Raw genomic sequence first — 14,336 nt, forward strand, 5'->3', positions numbered from 1 at the left:
TGTTCATTATACTATTCTCTGTGTTTGGAATTTCTCTTAAAAAAAATGCAAAAGGAAATACATAATGGATGATACTGAATTCTGGGAAGTAAGATGGGAAGGACTTTCTAATTTTCTACTTTATATTTAAAAACATACCAATGTATTAAACAAACTAAAAAATAAGTTCAGAGACACATGATACCATCTGTGGTAAGTTTTTAATGAGCTCTGTTTATTTCATTTTTGGCACCAAAGCTTTTTGCAAGAAAAAGTAAGTAAGCTCCATAGAGGATGACAGTGTGTCTTACGTGTTTTTGTGTCTATCATATGGGTAGATATCTATCATGTAGGATGTGCTTGGTTCATTTTCTTTGAATGCCTGAGTGAATCTGATTTCCAGTAGAGTTGAGACATCTGGTGTGATATGTCTTATGTTATAGTTAACCTCTAGTGATTTCTCTAAGAAAAATTATTATTTTTTTTAAGATCAGACAGGATGAACAGATTAAAAGTATTGTTGGCCAGGCACAGTGGCTCATGCCTATAATCCCCATGCTTGTACAAGAAATAAATAAATAAAAATATTGTCACAGATAACTCTATTATTGACATGGATTTTAAGTGGTGTCTTAGTGTGTCTGAATAATAGTTTTGGTCAGGAGACCAGGATATTGTCAGTTTAGCTGGAGTAATGTAATGATGAATTTTTGCCCAGTTGAAGCCTTCCAATGTGTCTTTCAACCAAATGTGCTTGCATGTCTTTTAGGTACAAGGTACTTAAGATAGCAGCTGACATATTAATTAAAGAAGAGATACTAAGTGAAAATGATCGGTTGTCAAATCAGGTGGTTGTATGTTTGCTGCCATTTATGGTTATCAATAATGATGACATGGAATCTGCTGAGATGAAAATTGCTATATATTTATCAAAATCAGGAATCTGCTCTCTGCACCCTCTATTAAGAGGCTGGGAAGAAGGTAAAAAATTTAGTTATTTTTTAGAAAAAGTAAACAAATAGTACAAAAGAAAACAAAGAAAATTAAAATTTATTGTTTGTCATGTTATATGCCAGTAAGGTCTTTTAAAAGTTTTGCCAAGATAAAAAGTATACAGTGAGAAGGAAGCCAATTCATAGATAGACAAATTCAGAATTGGATATAAGGAAAAATAAAAAGCAAGCCTTACATAAAAAATAGTAAACTGTTTGCCTGAATTCTTCATATGATTCTTTGATGTTGGTGACATAAAAGCTCTCTGCATTCAATTTTACTTTACAGTTCTTGAAAATGTGATTAAAAGCACAAAGCCAGGAAAACTAACTGGCGTAGCAAATCAGAAGATGATTGAGTTGTTAGCTGATAATATAAATTTAGGAGATCCTTCTTTAATGTTAAAGATGGTAAGTATGCCGTGAAAGTCCAACCCCTGGATTTCTTTCTCATACTCTTATTAAATTCGCAGCTTTTGCTTTACTAGATTTTTCTTCAAAAAAAATTTTTTTTTTCATTCTTGAGTACTTGGTTTTACTTTAAACATTACAGTGTTTAATAAATTCTGTGCAATGTTTGAAATCTTTAACATTTTATATATTTGTTCAATGTGGATCCATATCACACCCATAAGAATATATCCTTTTGACCATCATTTTCTCTCATTCCCTTTTAAAATATTAGTATTTTTGTTGTTGTTAAAATAGCAAAATATAATCCCAAAGAGGAGAGAATTATCTTTGCCTTAGTAAATAAACCTTTGTAAAGGTATTAGATGTGTGATTTAAATACATTAACCAGTTGGCAAGTGCAATTATGTTCATTACAATTTCTGACATTATTCTTGTAATTACTTAGAAATCAGTGCTTAGTACTTTATAAAGGCTTTCTATTTGTCATCTCACTTTAAATGTAAAACACAATACCTAGATAGACCTGAGTTGGAAAAATTGTTTTATGAAAGTCAGGAGCGACTAGTGATAGAGTGTGTTTATTTTTCAAGGTGGAGGATTTAATAAGCCTGGGTGAGGAGGAGTCCGTTAACCAGAAGCAGAAAGTAACGTTTCACGTGGTCATGTCTGTGCTCGTCTCTTGTTGTTCATCTTTAAAAGAAACCCACTTTCCATTTGCGATAAGAGTCTTCAGTTTGTTGCAGAAAAAAATAAAGAAGCTTGAAAGTGTCATTACTGCAGTGGTAAGGAAAGCAGAATCTCCAAAAAGTGGAATGTTGAGTAAAGCAACAGCCTGGCCCATTAGTCACAGCCAAACTGGAAATCAGAGGCGAGATGTTGAGTTTGTGGATACTGGCTGGATGAAATGTGAAGCAGTCTTGGGTAGAAGTGATAGTCAACTAGGCACTCCCTTGCTTTTGCAGAAAGTTTAGTTGAATTATAAAATTTCAGGGTTGCAATATTTTGTATCTGATGCCTGACTCTCCTCTCTTTTATTGTCTTTATTGGATAATTACCCAAGCTACACCTAACTACCTCTAGTGATGAAGAAATTCACTTGGTGTGTTAGTGCTTGAACAAAATACTATTTCATTCCATTGTTTACTAAAAATAGATCTTTTAGGCTTTAAACAATTTTAATATTACACAGATGTGTATCTCTCCAGCCTACTACTGTCTTTGATAGTATTACTGAGGGACATGTTTCAGCTGTTTATATTTTTACTTCATGACACATTTTGAGGTAGCAAGACTGTTTTTTTTTTAAATATCTGCTATATGTAAGTATTTTGTTTTTATTTGTCCTCCAAATTTTAGAGGGCTTCTCATTATAGGATTTACTAAATGAATTATATCTTTTTCACATTTACATATACCCCCAGGATTTTATAAGTTCTGATCATGGCCATTGTTAGCTAAAATTTGTAAACTTTAAAAAGAGTAAAATCTTCATATTTTGAAAAATAGCCCAGATAGTCCGTTCTTAACTTCTAATTTCTTATTAGAATAATTTCTTATTAGAAGTGTCTTTTGTGAAGTGTGATGACCTGAACTGTACTGGTTCTCAGTGGTAAAAGTATGGACAAATTGATTGTTTTATTATACATGTGTAGATAACAGGTTATTTTATATTGCTTTAGTTTTAATACCCTTTCTCGATGTCATGAGCATATTTTTGCCTGTAGCAGCACATTGAGTTAATCAAATCCCTCACTGGAGACGTTGCATTGTAAATCTGGCTTTGGATTATTTTCCTGCTAAGTTATTACTCTGCTCTGGTTGTACAGAGTCACATTTGTCATTTTCTTACACCTGTTCTTCTGCATTCTTTCGGCATTTACAGTATAATTTCTGAACACCTGACATTTTGCTACTTGTTTAAAATTATCTGCAGGTTTGGAAATTTTACTGTGTTTACCTTATTCAGATGAGTGGTAAAACAGTGAAATGAAAGAAGTCCCTTTAACTATGTCTTGGCAATCCAACTCTTTATCTTCCTGTTTTTAAATAGGCCTATTTTGGCCAGGCACGTAGCTCACGCCTGTCATCCCAGCACTTTGGGACACTGAGGCGGGTGGATCACTTGAGGACAGGAGTTCGAGACCAACCTGGCCAACATGGTAAAACCTCATCTCTACGAAAGATACAAAAATTAGCCAGGCATGATAGCGGATGCCTGTAATCCTACCTACTCGGGAGGCTGAAGCAGGAGAATTGCTTGAACCTGGGAAGCGGAGGTTGCAGTGAGCTGAGATTGTGCCACTGCACTCTAGCCTGGGCAACAAACAGAGCCAGACCCCGTCTCAAAAAAAAAAAAAAAAAAGAAATATGCCTATTTATTCCTACCCTTTATTGGATAAACAGTTTATATGAGTAAAGTTTGTTTAATGTTTTAAGGTAAGACATAGATAAAATTTAACTTAACTTTGTCTTTCCTTGTGAATGGTGATAGTTAGACCTCTTTAAAAATCTGATGAAAGCAGGTCTATTAATCCTTTCCCCACCAAAATACACACATAAACAAAACTTTTGCATATTTTGCAAGGAATTCATTAACCCATGTTCAGAACCCTTAGTTTGTACTAGTTTTTGTTTCCTTTAACATTTCAGGAAATCCCCTCAGAATGGCACATTGAACTGATGTTAGACAGAGGGATACCAGCGGAGCTGTGGGCACATTATGTAGAAGAGCTCAACAGCACTCAGAGGATGGCCGTGGAGGACTCGGTTTTTCTTGTATTTTCCCTGAAAAATTTTATTTATGCACTGAAAGCACCTAAATCTTTTCCTAAAGGTAAGATACAAGCTGTGAATCTTTTAAATGTGATACTCTGCAAAACTGAATGATTGACTCCACAGTGACTGCTTGTCTTGAATAAAAAGCTGCCGGCATGTTCATGCAGGGCTGTGCATCATTTCTCTTTCCATGTCCATGTAGGTGACATATGGTGGAATCCTGAACAACTGAAAGAAGACAGCAGGGACTATCTGCACTTGCTCATTGGGCTCTTTGAGATGATGCTCAATGGTGCCGATGCTGTTCATTTCAGAGTTCTGATGAAACTTTTCATAAAGGTACAAGGCTCATCCTTTTCGGGCGTACTCTGCCCTTAAAGAAGATATGGCTGGCTGAGTGCAGTGGCTCATTCCTGTAATCCCAGCACTTTGGGAGGCCGAGGCGAATGGATCACTTGAGGTCAGGAGTTCGAGACTAGCCTGGCCAACATGATGAAACCCCACTTCTACTAAAAATACAAAAATTAGCTGGGCGTGGTGGCGGGGTCTATAATCCCAGCTACTTGGAAGGCAGAAGCAGGAGAATTCGCTTGAACCCGGGGAGGCAGAGCTTGCAGTGAACCGAGATCACACCACCGCACTCTAGCTTGGGCGACAGAGTGAGACTGTGTCTCAAAAAAAGAAATATTGTGGGTTATTTTGGTTATGTCAGTTTATAATGTAAATGAAAGTAGACTTCTAAACAGTGAAGAGTATATAGTAGTAAGCACAGGCCCTGTGAAAGAGTACGATCACGATACTAATTGGTAGGTTGAATAGAAACTAACATTTCTACACTCCTACTAGTATGTTAAGCCCATTACTATATTTAAAAATAACAACAGCCCAGTCTTTTTGATTGGTTAATACCATTTAGAAATGTGAATACTGATGTTCGAGAGGTTATTTAGCAGATGTGAAGTTACTCAGGAAATTTCATCCCCAGCACCAGTGACCTCCATGTTGCCAGGCCCAGTGGTCAGTTCCTGTTCTTGCCTGACTTGTTCTCTGTACAGCATTTGACATTGAGTTGGCATTGCTAACCACATTGTTGAAGCATTTTCTTAATTAGGCATCCCAGATACTGCTCTTGTCTTGGTTCTCAGTGTTTTCAAGTGCAAAGTTATAGTGAAGCTTCTGAATATCACTCTTCATTGACATCTTCCCAGTTCATTAAAACATAGAGTATAGAATAATTTGAAATGATTAGACAAAGCAAAACATTGCCTTAAATTATTTGTTTCTTTATAATTGTACACTGGTGAAAGAGGATTTGGAACCAACTTATTTGAGTAAGAATTAAAAGTTTGCTCTTTTTTTTGTGATTAGGTACATCTAGAAGATGTTTTTCAGTTATTCAAGTTCTCTTCTGTTTTATGGACCTATGGTTCTAGCCTTTCAAATCCACTTAACTGCAATGTGAAAACAGTGCTGCAGACTCAAGCTCTTTATGTGGGCTCTGCAGTGCTCTCTTCTCAGAAGACACAGTGTAAACACCAACTGGCATCCATATCTTCTCCAGGTATTAAAAGTAGCATTGTTACGTTTTGTCATGACCAACTGTTCATGCTTGCTTTATATGGTTTATGTAGTTTGGAAAATTATAACTTAAAAAGTAGCAGAGAGTGGGCCTAGTGGCTCATGTCTGTAATCCCAGCACTTTGGGAGGCCGAGGCAGGTGGATCATGAGATCAGGAGATCGAGACCATCCTGGCCAACATGGTGAAGCCCTGTCTGTACTAAAAATACAAAAATTAGCTGGACATGGTGGCACATGCCCGTAATCCCATACTCGGGAGGTTGAGGCAGGAGAATTGCTTGAACCAGGGAATTGGAGGTTGCAGTGAGCTGAGATCATGCCACTGCACTCCAGCTTGGCGACAGAGCGAGATTCCATCTCGAAAAAAAAAAATCTATAAAGCCCAGGCAAGGTGGCTCACGCCTATAGTCTCAGCACTTTGGGAGGCTAAGGCAGGAGGATCACTTGAGGCCAGGAGTTCAAGACCAGCTTGGACAACATGATGAGATCCTGCCTCTACAAAAAATACAAAAATTAGGTGGGCGTGATGGTGCGCGCCTGTAGTCCCAGCTACTCAGGTGCCTGAGGTAGGAGGATAGCTTGTGCCTGGGAGGTCAAGGCTGCAGTGAGCTGTGATTGCACCACCATACTCCAAACTAAGCAACAGTGCGAGACCCTATCTCAAAAAAACAACAAAAAAAATTGTACATCTATACATATTTCTGGTTACTTCTAAGTGTTGCTTTTAAGTTATTAGTGTCACTTGCAAAATCTCACCAAACAGAAAAGTTTAACAATAGAAATGGCAGGTGATTATATGAGTTCTTAATAATCAGCTATTCATTTTCTGAGCTGTAGCAGCAGTAGGGTTAGATATGGAAGTCAGATCATCATAATACAATTTAATAATGAACTAATAAAAACAAAACCCTCCTGCATTTATCTCTTATCAGGCAAAAATCATATTCAGGTTCGGCATTCTCTAATGAAATATCTATCTGAAAGTTAAGTTTTTTTATAACGTGGAATTGCAGATTTTGCAAAAGATGCAGAATTTCATGAAACAATGACTGCGATATTGAAAAGTGGGTTGACTCAGAGCTGTTGGCATGAGGGGATGTGGCAAAATTAGATCAAAGAAGAATGGTTGAAGATGAAAAAGTTGATTAGAATAATGACATGATTGATGCTTCAAACTGGAATGTTATTAATATCAGAGGCATAAGAGTGGCCCTGCGGAAATTTGAAGATGTCCTTGGTTGTTTTTTTTTTTTAATTCCAAAATTACTCTTTGTAAATGTTCTGTGAAAGCAAGGTAGATGATCGTATACTTTTCCCTGAACAATTTCTCAGTGTTTATTTTTTATTAGTTCTTTGAAAGAGCACATAATTACATTTATAACCAAATTTTGTTGCATCTAAAGTAATGTAGATATGTAATTTCAAGTTTTATTTCTAAAATAAAATTCCATAAAAGTAATTTTTTTATTGACTTACAAAATTTCGATCTTTATTTTAGGTGAGTTTACTGTTAAGGTTTTTCTAGTTATATTTGGATAAGAACAACTCCCTATACATTTTTTAACTTTAATTTTTCAATTAATATGTTAGGGACATCTTTCCATATTAATAAATGGAAAAATTTATCTTTTTATAACTGCCTGCAGAGTATTCCATTGTACGGAGATAGCAATTTATTCAAATAGTTATTTTCTCCTAAACTTGTGGGTTTTCAAAAAGGTATATATATTTTATTTAGAGATAACTATTTCAGTTTTCCAATTCGGTATTAAATGTTTACTGTCCTTTGACAGTGGCCTCTGAGTAATATATGTCATTTTGACTATAAGTAGCAAGATGGAAGAACTTCACTTTTCCACTGGTATTGCTGCTAGACAGGCTGCCTGCCTCCCACTGCTGCCCTGTCATCCATCTCCTCCTGCCTGCCTGACGTACTTTGCATTTATGCTGTGTACACCGGTTGCAGTACTCCTGAACACAGGAGAGATGCACCTCGTTCTACTTGGAAGTTCAAAGACCAGACACTCGAGTCGCCTCAAGTGGAAGGCCGCTTATTGCGCATGCCCTGCGGGCTCTCCACTTTAGGGCTGCAGTGAGCTTCTAGCCCCACCTTATCTGTGAAGAGTCTAGGAATTATTGGTTGGCATCTGTTTTAATATATTTACAAAAATGTAGTGTTCATAAGTAAAGCATGATATCATGTAATATAACATTAATGATACATAAATGTGTTTATATTACTAAATTTTTGTGTTCAGAAGTAAAAGGCAATACAATGTTATATGATATTATAATCATACAACATGACATAGTAATATAACACAATATTATGAGTTTTTGTCAGTAGCTTGGTAATCTAACCACCATTTATTATTTTCTATGCAGGTATGTATTATAAAAAGTCTTGCACATAGCAAGTCTTTGTTAAATGAATAAATACAATCTATTCTTTTTTTTTTTTTTTTTTTTTTTTTTAAAGAGACATAGTCTCACTTTGTTACCTAGGCTGGTAGTGCAGTGTCGTGATCTTGGCTCACTGCAACCTCCCCCTCCCAGGTTCAAGCAATTCTCTTGCCCCATCCTCCCGAGTATCTGGGATTACAGGCACGCACCACCACACCCGGCTAATTTTTATATTTTTAGTAGAGACGGGGTTTCACCATGGTGGCCAGGCTTGTCTTGAACTCCTGACCTCAGGTGATCCACCCGCCTTGGCCTCCCAAAGTTCTGGAATGACAGGCATGAGCCACTGCGCCCAGCCAATACAAATCTATTCCTCCTGTCATTTGTGAGATTGTTGCAGTAAACTGAGGAACAGAGAGACAGATATGGGAGAATAGGAAGAATTTATTTTAGGATACGCACCAGCTTAGCGGATTCATATCCAAAAAGCTGAGCCTCGAACAAAGACGGAGTGGGGCCTTTTATAAGCAGGCTTACAAAAGCAAAACAAAGGCCGTTAATCATACAGTGCATAACTTGGGGCCTTGCATACCTTGTGGCCTTGTAGCTGCAGCGAAAGAAAAACAAGAACTGGCTAAACACAGACATTTGTAAAACAGTCATGCTTCAGAGGCCAGGGAAAGGAGTAACAGTAAAGGAATTTGTCTTTCTCTCTTTTTTTTTTTTTCCTTCGACCTTGCTCTAGGGGGGTGCGGGGGGTGTCTGGAGCCCATTCCTTTGGCCTTGGCTTTTCAGACACCGTTGTCTTATAGCTGTCCTTGAAGTGAGCTGCTAAGCAGAAGAAAACTTGTTTCTTTTATTTTTAACCCTTGCCCATCCTGTTACTTTTGTTGGAGTGAATGAATGCATATTTATTTTTAAATCTCTGCCTCAAGATGGGGGCTGCCTTTCATTTATTTTTTATGTCAAATCAATGTATTAAATCTATTTTTATGTTTAAAAGCAAACTCAAGTATTTTTTATTTTTACATAAAAACATGCTAGTGTAGATCTAGATAAAAGTAGTTGAAAGAATGAAATCACATAGACTTTTAAATGAAAGAACAAAAATTCTATAAGCTGATCATTTAAGTAAGTGGCTATAATTTTTGTTGGGTTCTAGTATCTTACTTGAACATGATAACTTTGGTAGTTGGTACTTTGAATTTGTCCTTGAATTTGGATATTGTAGAAGCTGTCCTTCACTCTTCAGGGAATATTACCAAATAGATATTTTGGCCCAAGCCTGCCCCTTGTGTGAATTAAACGTTCCAGCTATTTGTCCTTGACTTTGTTTTGTAAATTAACCATGTGAAAACCAGAAAGGATTTCCAGCTTTCATAGATGATACAGGTTGAGTGTCTCTTATCCAACGTGCTTGGGACCAAAAGTGTTTGGGACTTCAGATTTTTTCAGATTTTAGAATATTTGCATCTACATAATGTAATATTTTGGCATTGGGACCCGGGTCTGAACACAATACATTTATGTTTTATATACACCTTTTGCACATAGCCTGAAGGTAATTTTATACAATTTTTAAAATTTTATTTTAGGAGACAGCGTCTCACTTTGTTGCCCAGGGTGTAGTGCAGTGGTGCAATCTCAGCTCATTGCAACCTCTCCCCACCCCCTCCACCCAGGCCCAAGCGGTCCTCCTACCTTAGCCTCGCAAGTACACGTGCCACCATGCCCAGCTAAGTTTTTATATTTTTGGTAGAGACAGGGTTTCGCTATATTGCCTAGGCTGAGCTCCTGAGCTCAAGTGATCCACCTGCCGTGGCCTCCCAGGTGCTGGGATTATAGGTGTGAGGCACCATACCCAGCCCTGTTTCAGTTTTTAATTGCAGCCTTGAACTCCTCGGCTCAAGTCATCCTCCCATCTCAGCCTCCCTCATAGCTAGGACTATAGGCCTGCGCCACCATGCCTTACTAATTTTCTTGTTAAATTTTTTGTGGAGACGGAGTCTTGGTGATGTTGCCCAGACTAGTCTTGAACTCCTGGCCTCAAGTGATCCTCCTGCCTCAGCCTCCCAAAGTGCTGGGATTATAGGCATGAGCCTCTGCCCATCCTGTTTTATACAATATTTTTAATTTGTGCTTGAAACAAAGTTTGGGTACATTGACCCATTTTACTATCCTTTGTGGGCATGCTTGTGTGGAAGAATTTCATTTTTGTGAAAAAGATATATTGCAGCTGCAGGGGGCTGGCTCTGTCTTTTTTTCTGTGGGGACGCTGAATAAACAGTTGTATGCCTGCATTTTCACTGCAGCCCGTCACGAGATCAGGTGTGGAATTTTCATATTGTCATATGTCATATTGGTGCTCTGAAAATTTGAGATTTTGGATTTCTGGATCAACATTGCTCAGCCTATATGGACTTCTTAGGCAGGTTTGAAAGCTTGTCAAGCTTTATCTTAGTATTTCAGAAATGGAAAGTATAATTGATAATTTCTAGCAAAATATAAATGACTGTAGTTTGCTGCAGTGGATATGAAATAAAGCTTAAATAACTAATTACTGTAAAAGGAACTTAGGTACCTCTTTGTTCCAAAGACATCTTTTTAAAAACCCTAGCGCAGTTGGTCTCACAGATGCATTCTTACCAGATCTTTGAAGCAGATTTTTTCAATGTTGTTGAACTGGGCAGGGTATAGAGAAGGGAGGCTTCCAGATTCTTCGTTTAAAACTAGCATAACATTGAAAATTCAGAAAGCCTACAGACAAAAGACTATATAGGCCATGTTGCTTTGAATAATGTTATGTAAAAATCCTAAATAAAATATTTGCAAATAGGCTTTAGCAGCATATTTATAAAAATCATTTACATAGTTAAGAGTTCATGCCCAGAACATAAAATTGGTTCAGTAAAAGGAACTATGTTAATATATAATTGACTATGTCAGTGAAGGACAAAACCCATAAAATGTCCAAATATTTGAAAAGGCATTAGCCAAAAATAGTAATTATTCCTAATTGACAGCAAAATAGAAGTAACATGATCAAAAAATTCCTCGAATTAGAAGTTAGCATTTTCACTTCATAATTGGGAAAACAAAGGCATTCTTGTTAAAATCATCACTCTCATTGAACGTGATTCTAGAAGTACTAGCTGGCAGAAATAGACAAGTTTCAAATACTTATGGAATGTATGAATATAATAAAGCCGAATGTGGATTGTTAAATGGGACATCTGACTATCCATTTGGAAACATTAGAAAGTTTGACTGCAACCTCATTCCTTAGATAAAAATTTCATGTGAACTAAAGATTTAATATAAACTTAGCTCTGGCATTCGACGAAAGCATGAGGTACATATGATCTCTCTCTCTAAATATAGAGATAGATACTTTCTAAATTCACACAGAGTGGGGAGGGCCTTTTTAAGCAACAGAAAAAAGTAGAAGAAAAATTTGACTCTAACATTTCTCTATCAAAAAGTAAAATCAAAACACAGCAGTCTGGGGCCAAGTGTTTGCAGAGAACAATGCACAGGTGGGTGATTTTCTGTGCACGCTTGTACAAGGCTGTATGCACAGGGGTGTTTGTGGCAGCATTGTTTTGATGACAGAAGAATAGAAACAACTTAAACTTTACCAGTAAGGTACCGGTTTTTAAAATATGGAAAATACATTGGAGTATACTTTACAATTAAAAAGAATGATTTGGCCGGGCATGGTGACTCACGCCTATAATCCCATCACTTTGGGAAGCCGTGGGTGGATCACCTGAGGTTGGGAGTTCTAGACCAGCCTGACCAACATGGAGAAACCTCATCTCTACCAAAAATACAAAATTAGCTGGATGTGGTGGCGCATACCTGTAGTCCCAGCTACTCAGGAGGCTGAGGCAGGAGAATCGCTTGAACCTGGAGGCAGAGCTTTCATTATGTTCTCAAAGAAGCTTGTGTTACAAGCTCCAGCCTGGGCAACAAGAGCAAAACTCCCATCTCAAAAAAAAAAAAAAAAAAAGAATGATTGAATTTGGATATGTGTGTACTTATGGAAAACAGTCCCAAGAGTTGAGATGTGTCTGTTATCCCAGCACTTTGGGAGGCCGAGGTGGGTGGATCACTTGAGGTCAGTAGTTGGAGACCAGCCTGGCCAACATGGTGAAACCCAGTCTCTGCTAACAATACCAAAATTAGCCGGGCGTGTGGCGTGCACCTGTAATCCCAGCTGCTCGAGAGGCTGAGGCAGGAGAATTGCTTGAACCCAGGAGGCGGAGGTTGCAGTGAGCCGAGATTGCACCATTGTACAACGTCCAGCTCAGATATGAGAGTAGTTGGTGTAGAACAGGGTTTATAGTTTGCTCTTATTTGTGTATTTTCAAAAGAATGCACCTGGTAACATGCCTAACCTTTCTCTGGAATATTAAATATTCAAACAGTGAACAGTCTTCGGAGACGGGGTTTGAATTCGAAGGGATTCTTTTTATCTTTTTATCAAGTACCTTTGGTACTATGTAAATTTTGTACTGTTTCAATTTTTAAAATTGTTTCTTAAATTTTTTTCCCCTTTGGTTTTAGTGGTGACATCTTTACTTGTTAACCTGGGAAGCTCCATAAAAGAAGTTCGTAGGGCTGCCATTCAGTGTCTCCAGGCCCTCAGTGGAGTGGCGTCCCCCTTTCATCTGATAATAGATCATTTGATTCCTAAAGCAGAGGAGATCACTTCAGATGCTGCCTATGTTATTCAGGTAAGCTTGTTAGCAAAGAAGATTGAGTGTGTTCATGCCTGTGTGTACTCATGAGCAATTTTCTCTATTCTCGACATTTCACTGTGTAGGGGTTTTGATGGACTAAGTCACTGAATTTAGGAACTGATTGGTCATTGTCTGTACATCTGTCTTCCCCTACTTTTTAAAAGATAGCAATGTCATATTTCAGTTTTGCTCTTTTCATCGGATAAAGGACTAGGGTATAGCTTTTCATAGTAAGCCAACTCTGTGTTTTTAATAACCTTTCTTATTAAGGTTTTAAGGAGAAATGGAAAAGTAAGAATCTTCCAAAATTAATATATTTAGCCTTTGTAGTTTCTTAACCCTTTTTTATCCAATTTCCTTTTTGGTATCTTAGGATTTGGCTACTTTATTTGAAGAACTACAGAGAGAAAAGAAACTGAAGTCTCATCAGAAGTTGTCTGAAACTTTGAAAAACTTACTTAGTTGTGTATATAGTTGCCCATCTTATATAGCAAAAGATTTGATGAAAGTACTTCAGGGAGTCCACGGTGAGGTATGTGCCGTTTAAGTGGATCGTGCATTCCTGTGATGTTACTAAAGAATAGCTGTAACTGCTTGTGGGTGAGAAAGTCCATTGTAAGAGTTGCATGTGTGCGCTCAGAAGAGATAAATGTAATATTAATTTGAGAGGGAGATGAGTTGAGGTAGAGAAGAAAAGATACAAGATACAAAAACAAGTACTGGTGAGTTTCTTTTAATTTTAAAATTAAATGTGTTGTCCCTATCTAATCATTGAGTTTATTTGAAATGAACTTCACAGTCTTGTGTCTCCTGGGGCTGCACTGCTAAAAGAAGCTGTTGGTTTATCTCTGTTTTTCAAGTGAAAATTCTATACAAAGGAATCTATTTGGACATGAGTCTGTGAAAATTCCAAAATCATTTGCTCGTTTGTTATATATAATTAGAGCTTTCATTATGTTCTCAAAGAAGCTTGTGTTACAAAAGAAAGCAGTTGTGAAACACTCGTTGATGTGATGGCATGTGCTAACCAACAAAAAAAAGATTCTGTCGTCCCAGTGTTCCAGAAACGCCTGTGTGCTTCAGTCCTGGACTGACTGTGGGCTTAGAGAACTCAAATGAGTCAAATGGATTGAAGACCATTTGATTACATTTTTTTGGTAGGAACAGACAGGTTGCATTCAGCCCCTAGTTGTCCCTGGTATAGTTTAAATTAGGAATTGACAAATTTCTTGTGTAAAGGACCAGATAGGAAATATTTTATGCTTTCGGGGCCACACAGTCTCTGTTGCAGCTACTCATCTCTGCAGTTGTATCAGGAAAGCAGCCACAGACAGGGTGTAAACAAATGAGCATGGCTATGTTTCAATAAATAAAATTTACAAAAACAGGTGGTCTGTTGAATTGACCTGCAAGCCATAATTTGCTGGCCCCCAGTTTAGCAGTTAAAGA

The 14,336-nt window shown here is 37.5% G+C and overlaps 1 protein-coding gene across 1 annotated transcript in view; it reads left to right on the plus strand.

The window, feature by feature from the left end:
• LOC105474614 (HEAT repeat containing 1) overlaps nucleotides 1–14,336 on the plus strand; it is a 55,843-nt gene that overhangs the window by 16,946 nt on the left and 24,561 nt on the right. The window contains exons 15-22 of the mRNA XM_011729414.3: nucleotides 749–960; nucleotides 1,261–1,382; nucleotides 1,976–2,167; nucleotides 4,035–4,218; nucleotides 4,363–4,499; nucleotides 5,529–5,721; nucleotides 12,712–12,881; nucleotides 13,261–13,419. Coding sequence (XP_011727716.2) covers nucleotides 749–960; nucleotides 1,261–1,382; nucleotides 1,976–2,167; nucleotides 4,035–4,218; nucleotides 4,363–4,499; nucleotides 5,529–5,721; nucleotides 12,712–12,881; nucleotides 13,261–13,419 — 1,369 coding nt within the window. The remainder of the gene's footprint in view (nucleotides 1–748; nucleotides 961–1,260; nucleotides 1,383–1,975; nucleotides 2,168–4,034; nucleotides 4,219–4,362; nucleotides 4,500–5,528; nucleotides 5,722–12,711; nucleotides 12,882–13,260; nucleotides 13,420–14,336) is intronic.

This window comes from Macaca nemestrina, chromosome 1 (assembly GCF_043159975.1).
Source record: "Macaca nemestrina isolate mMacNem1 chromosome 1, mMacNem.hap1, whole genome shotgun sequence".
Taxonomy (NCBI): Eukaryota; Metazoa; Chordata; class Mammalia; order Primates; family Cercopithecidae; genus Macaca; species Macaca nemestrina.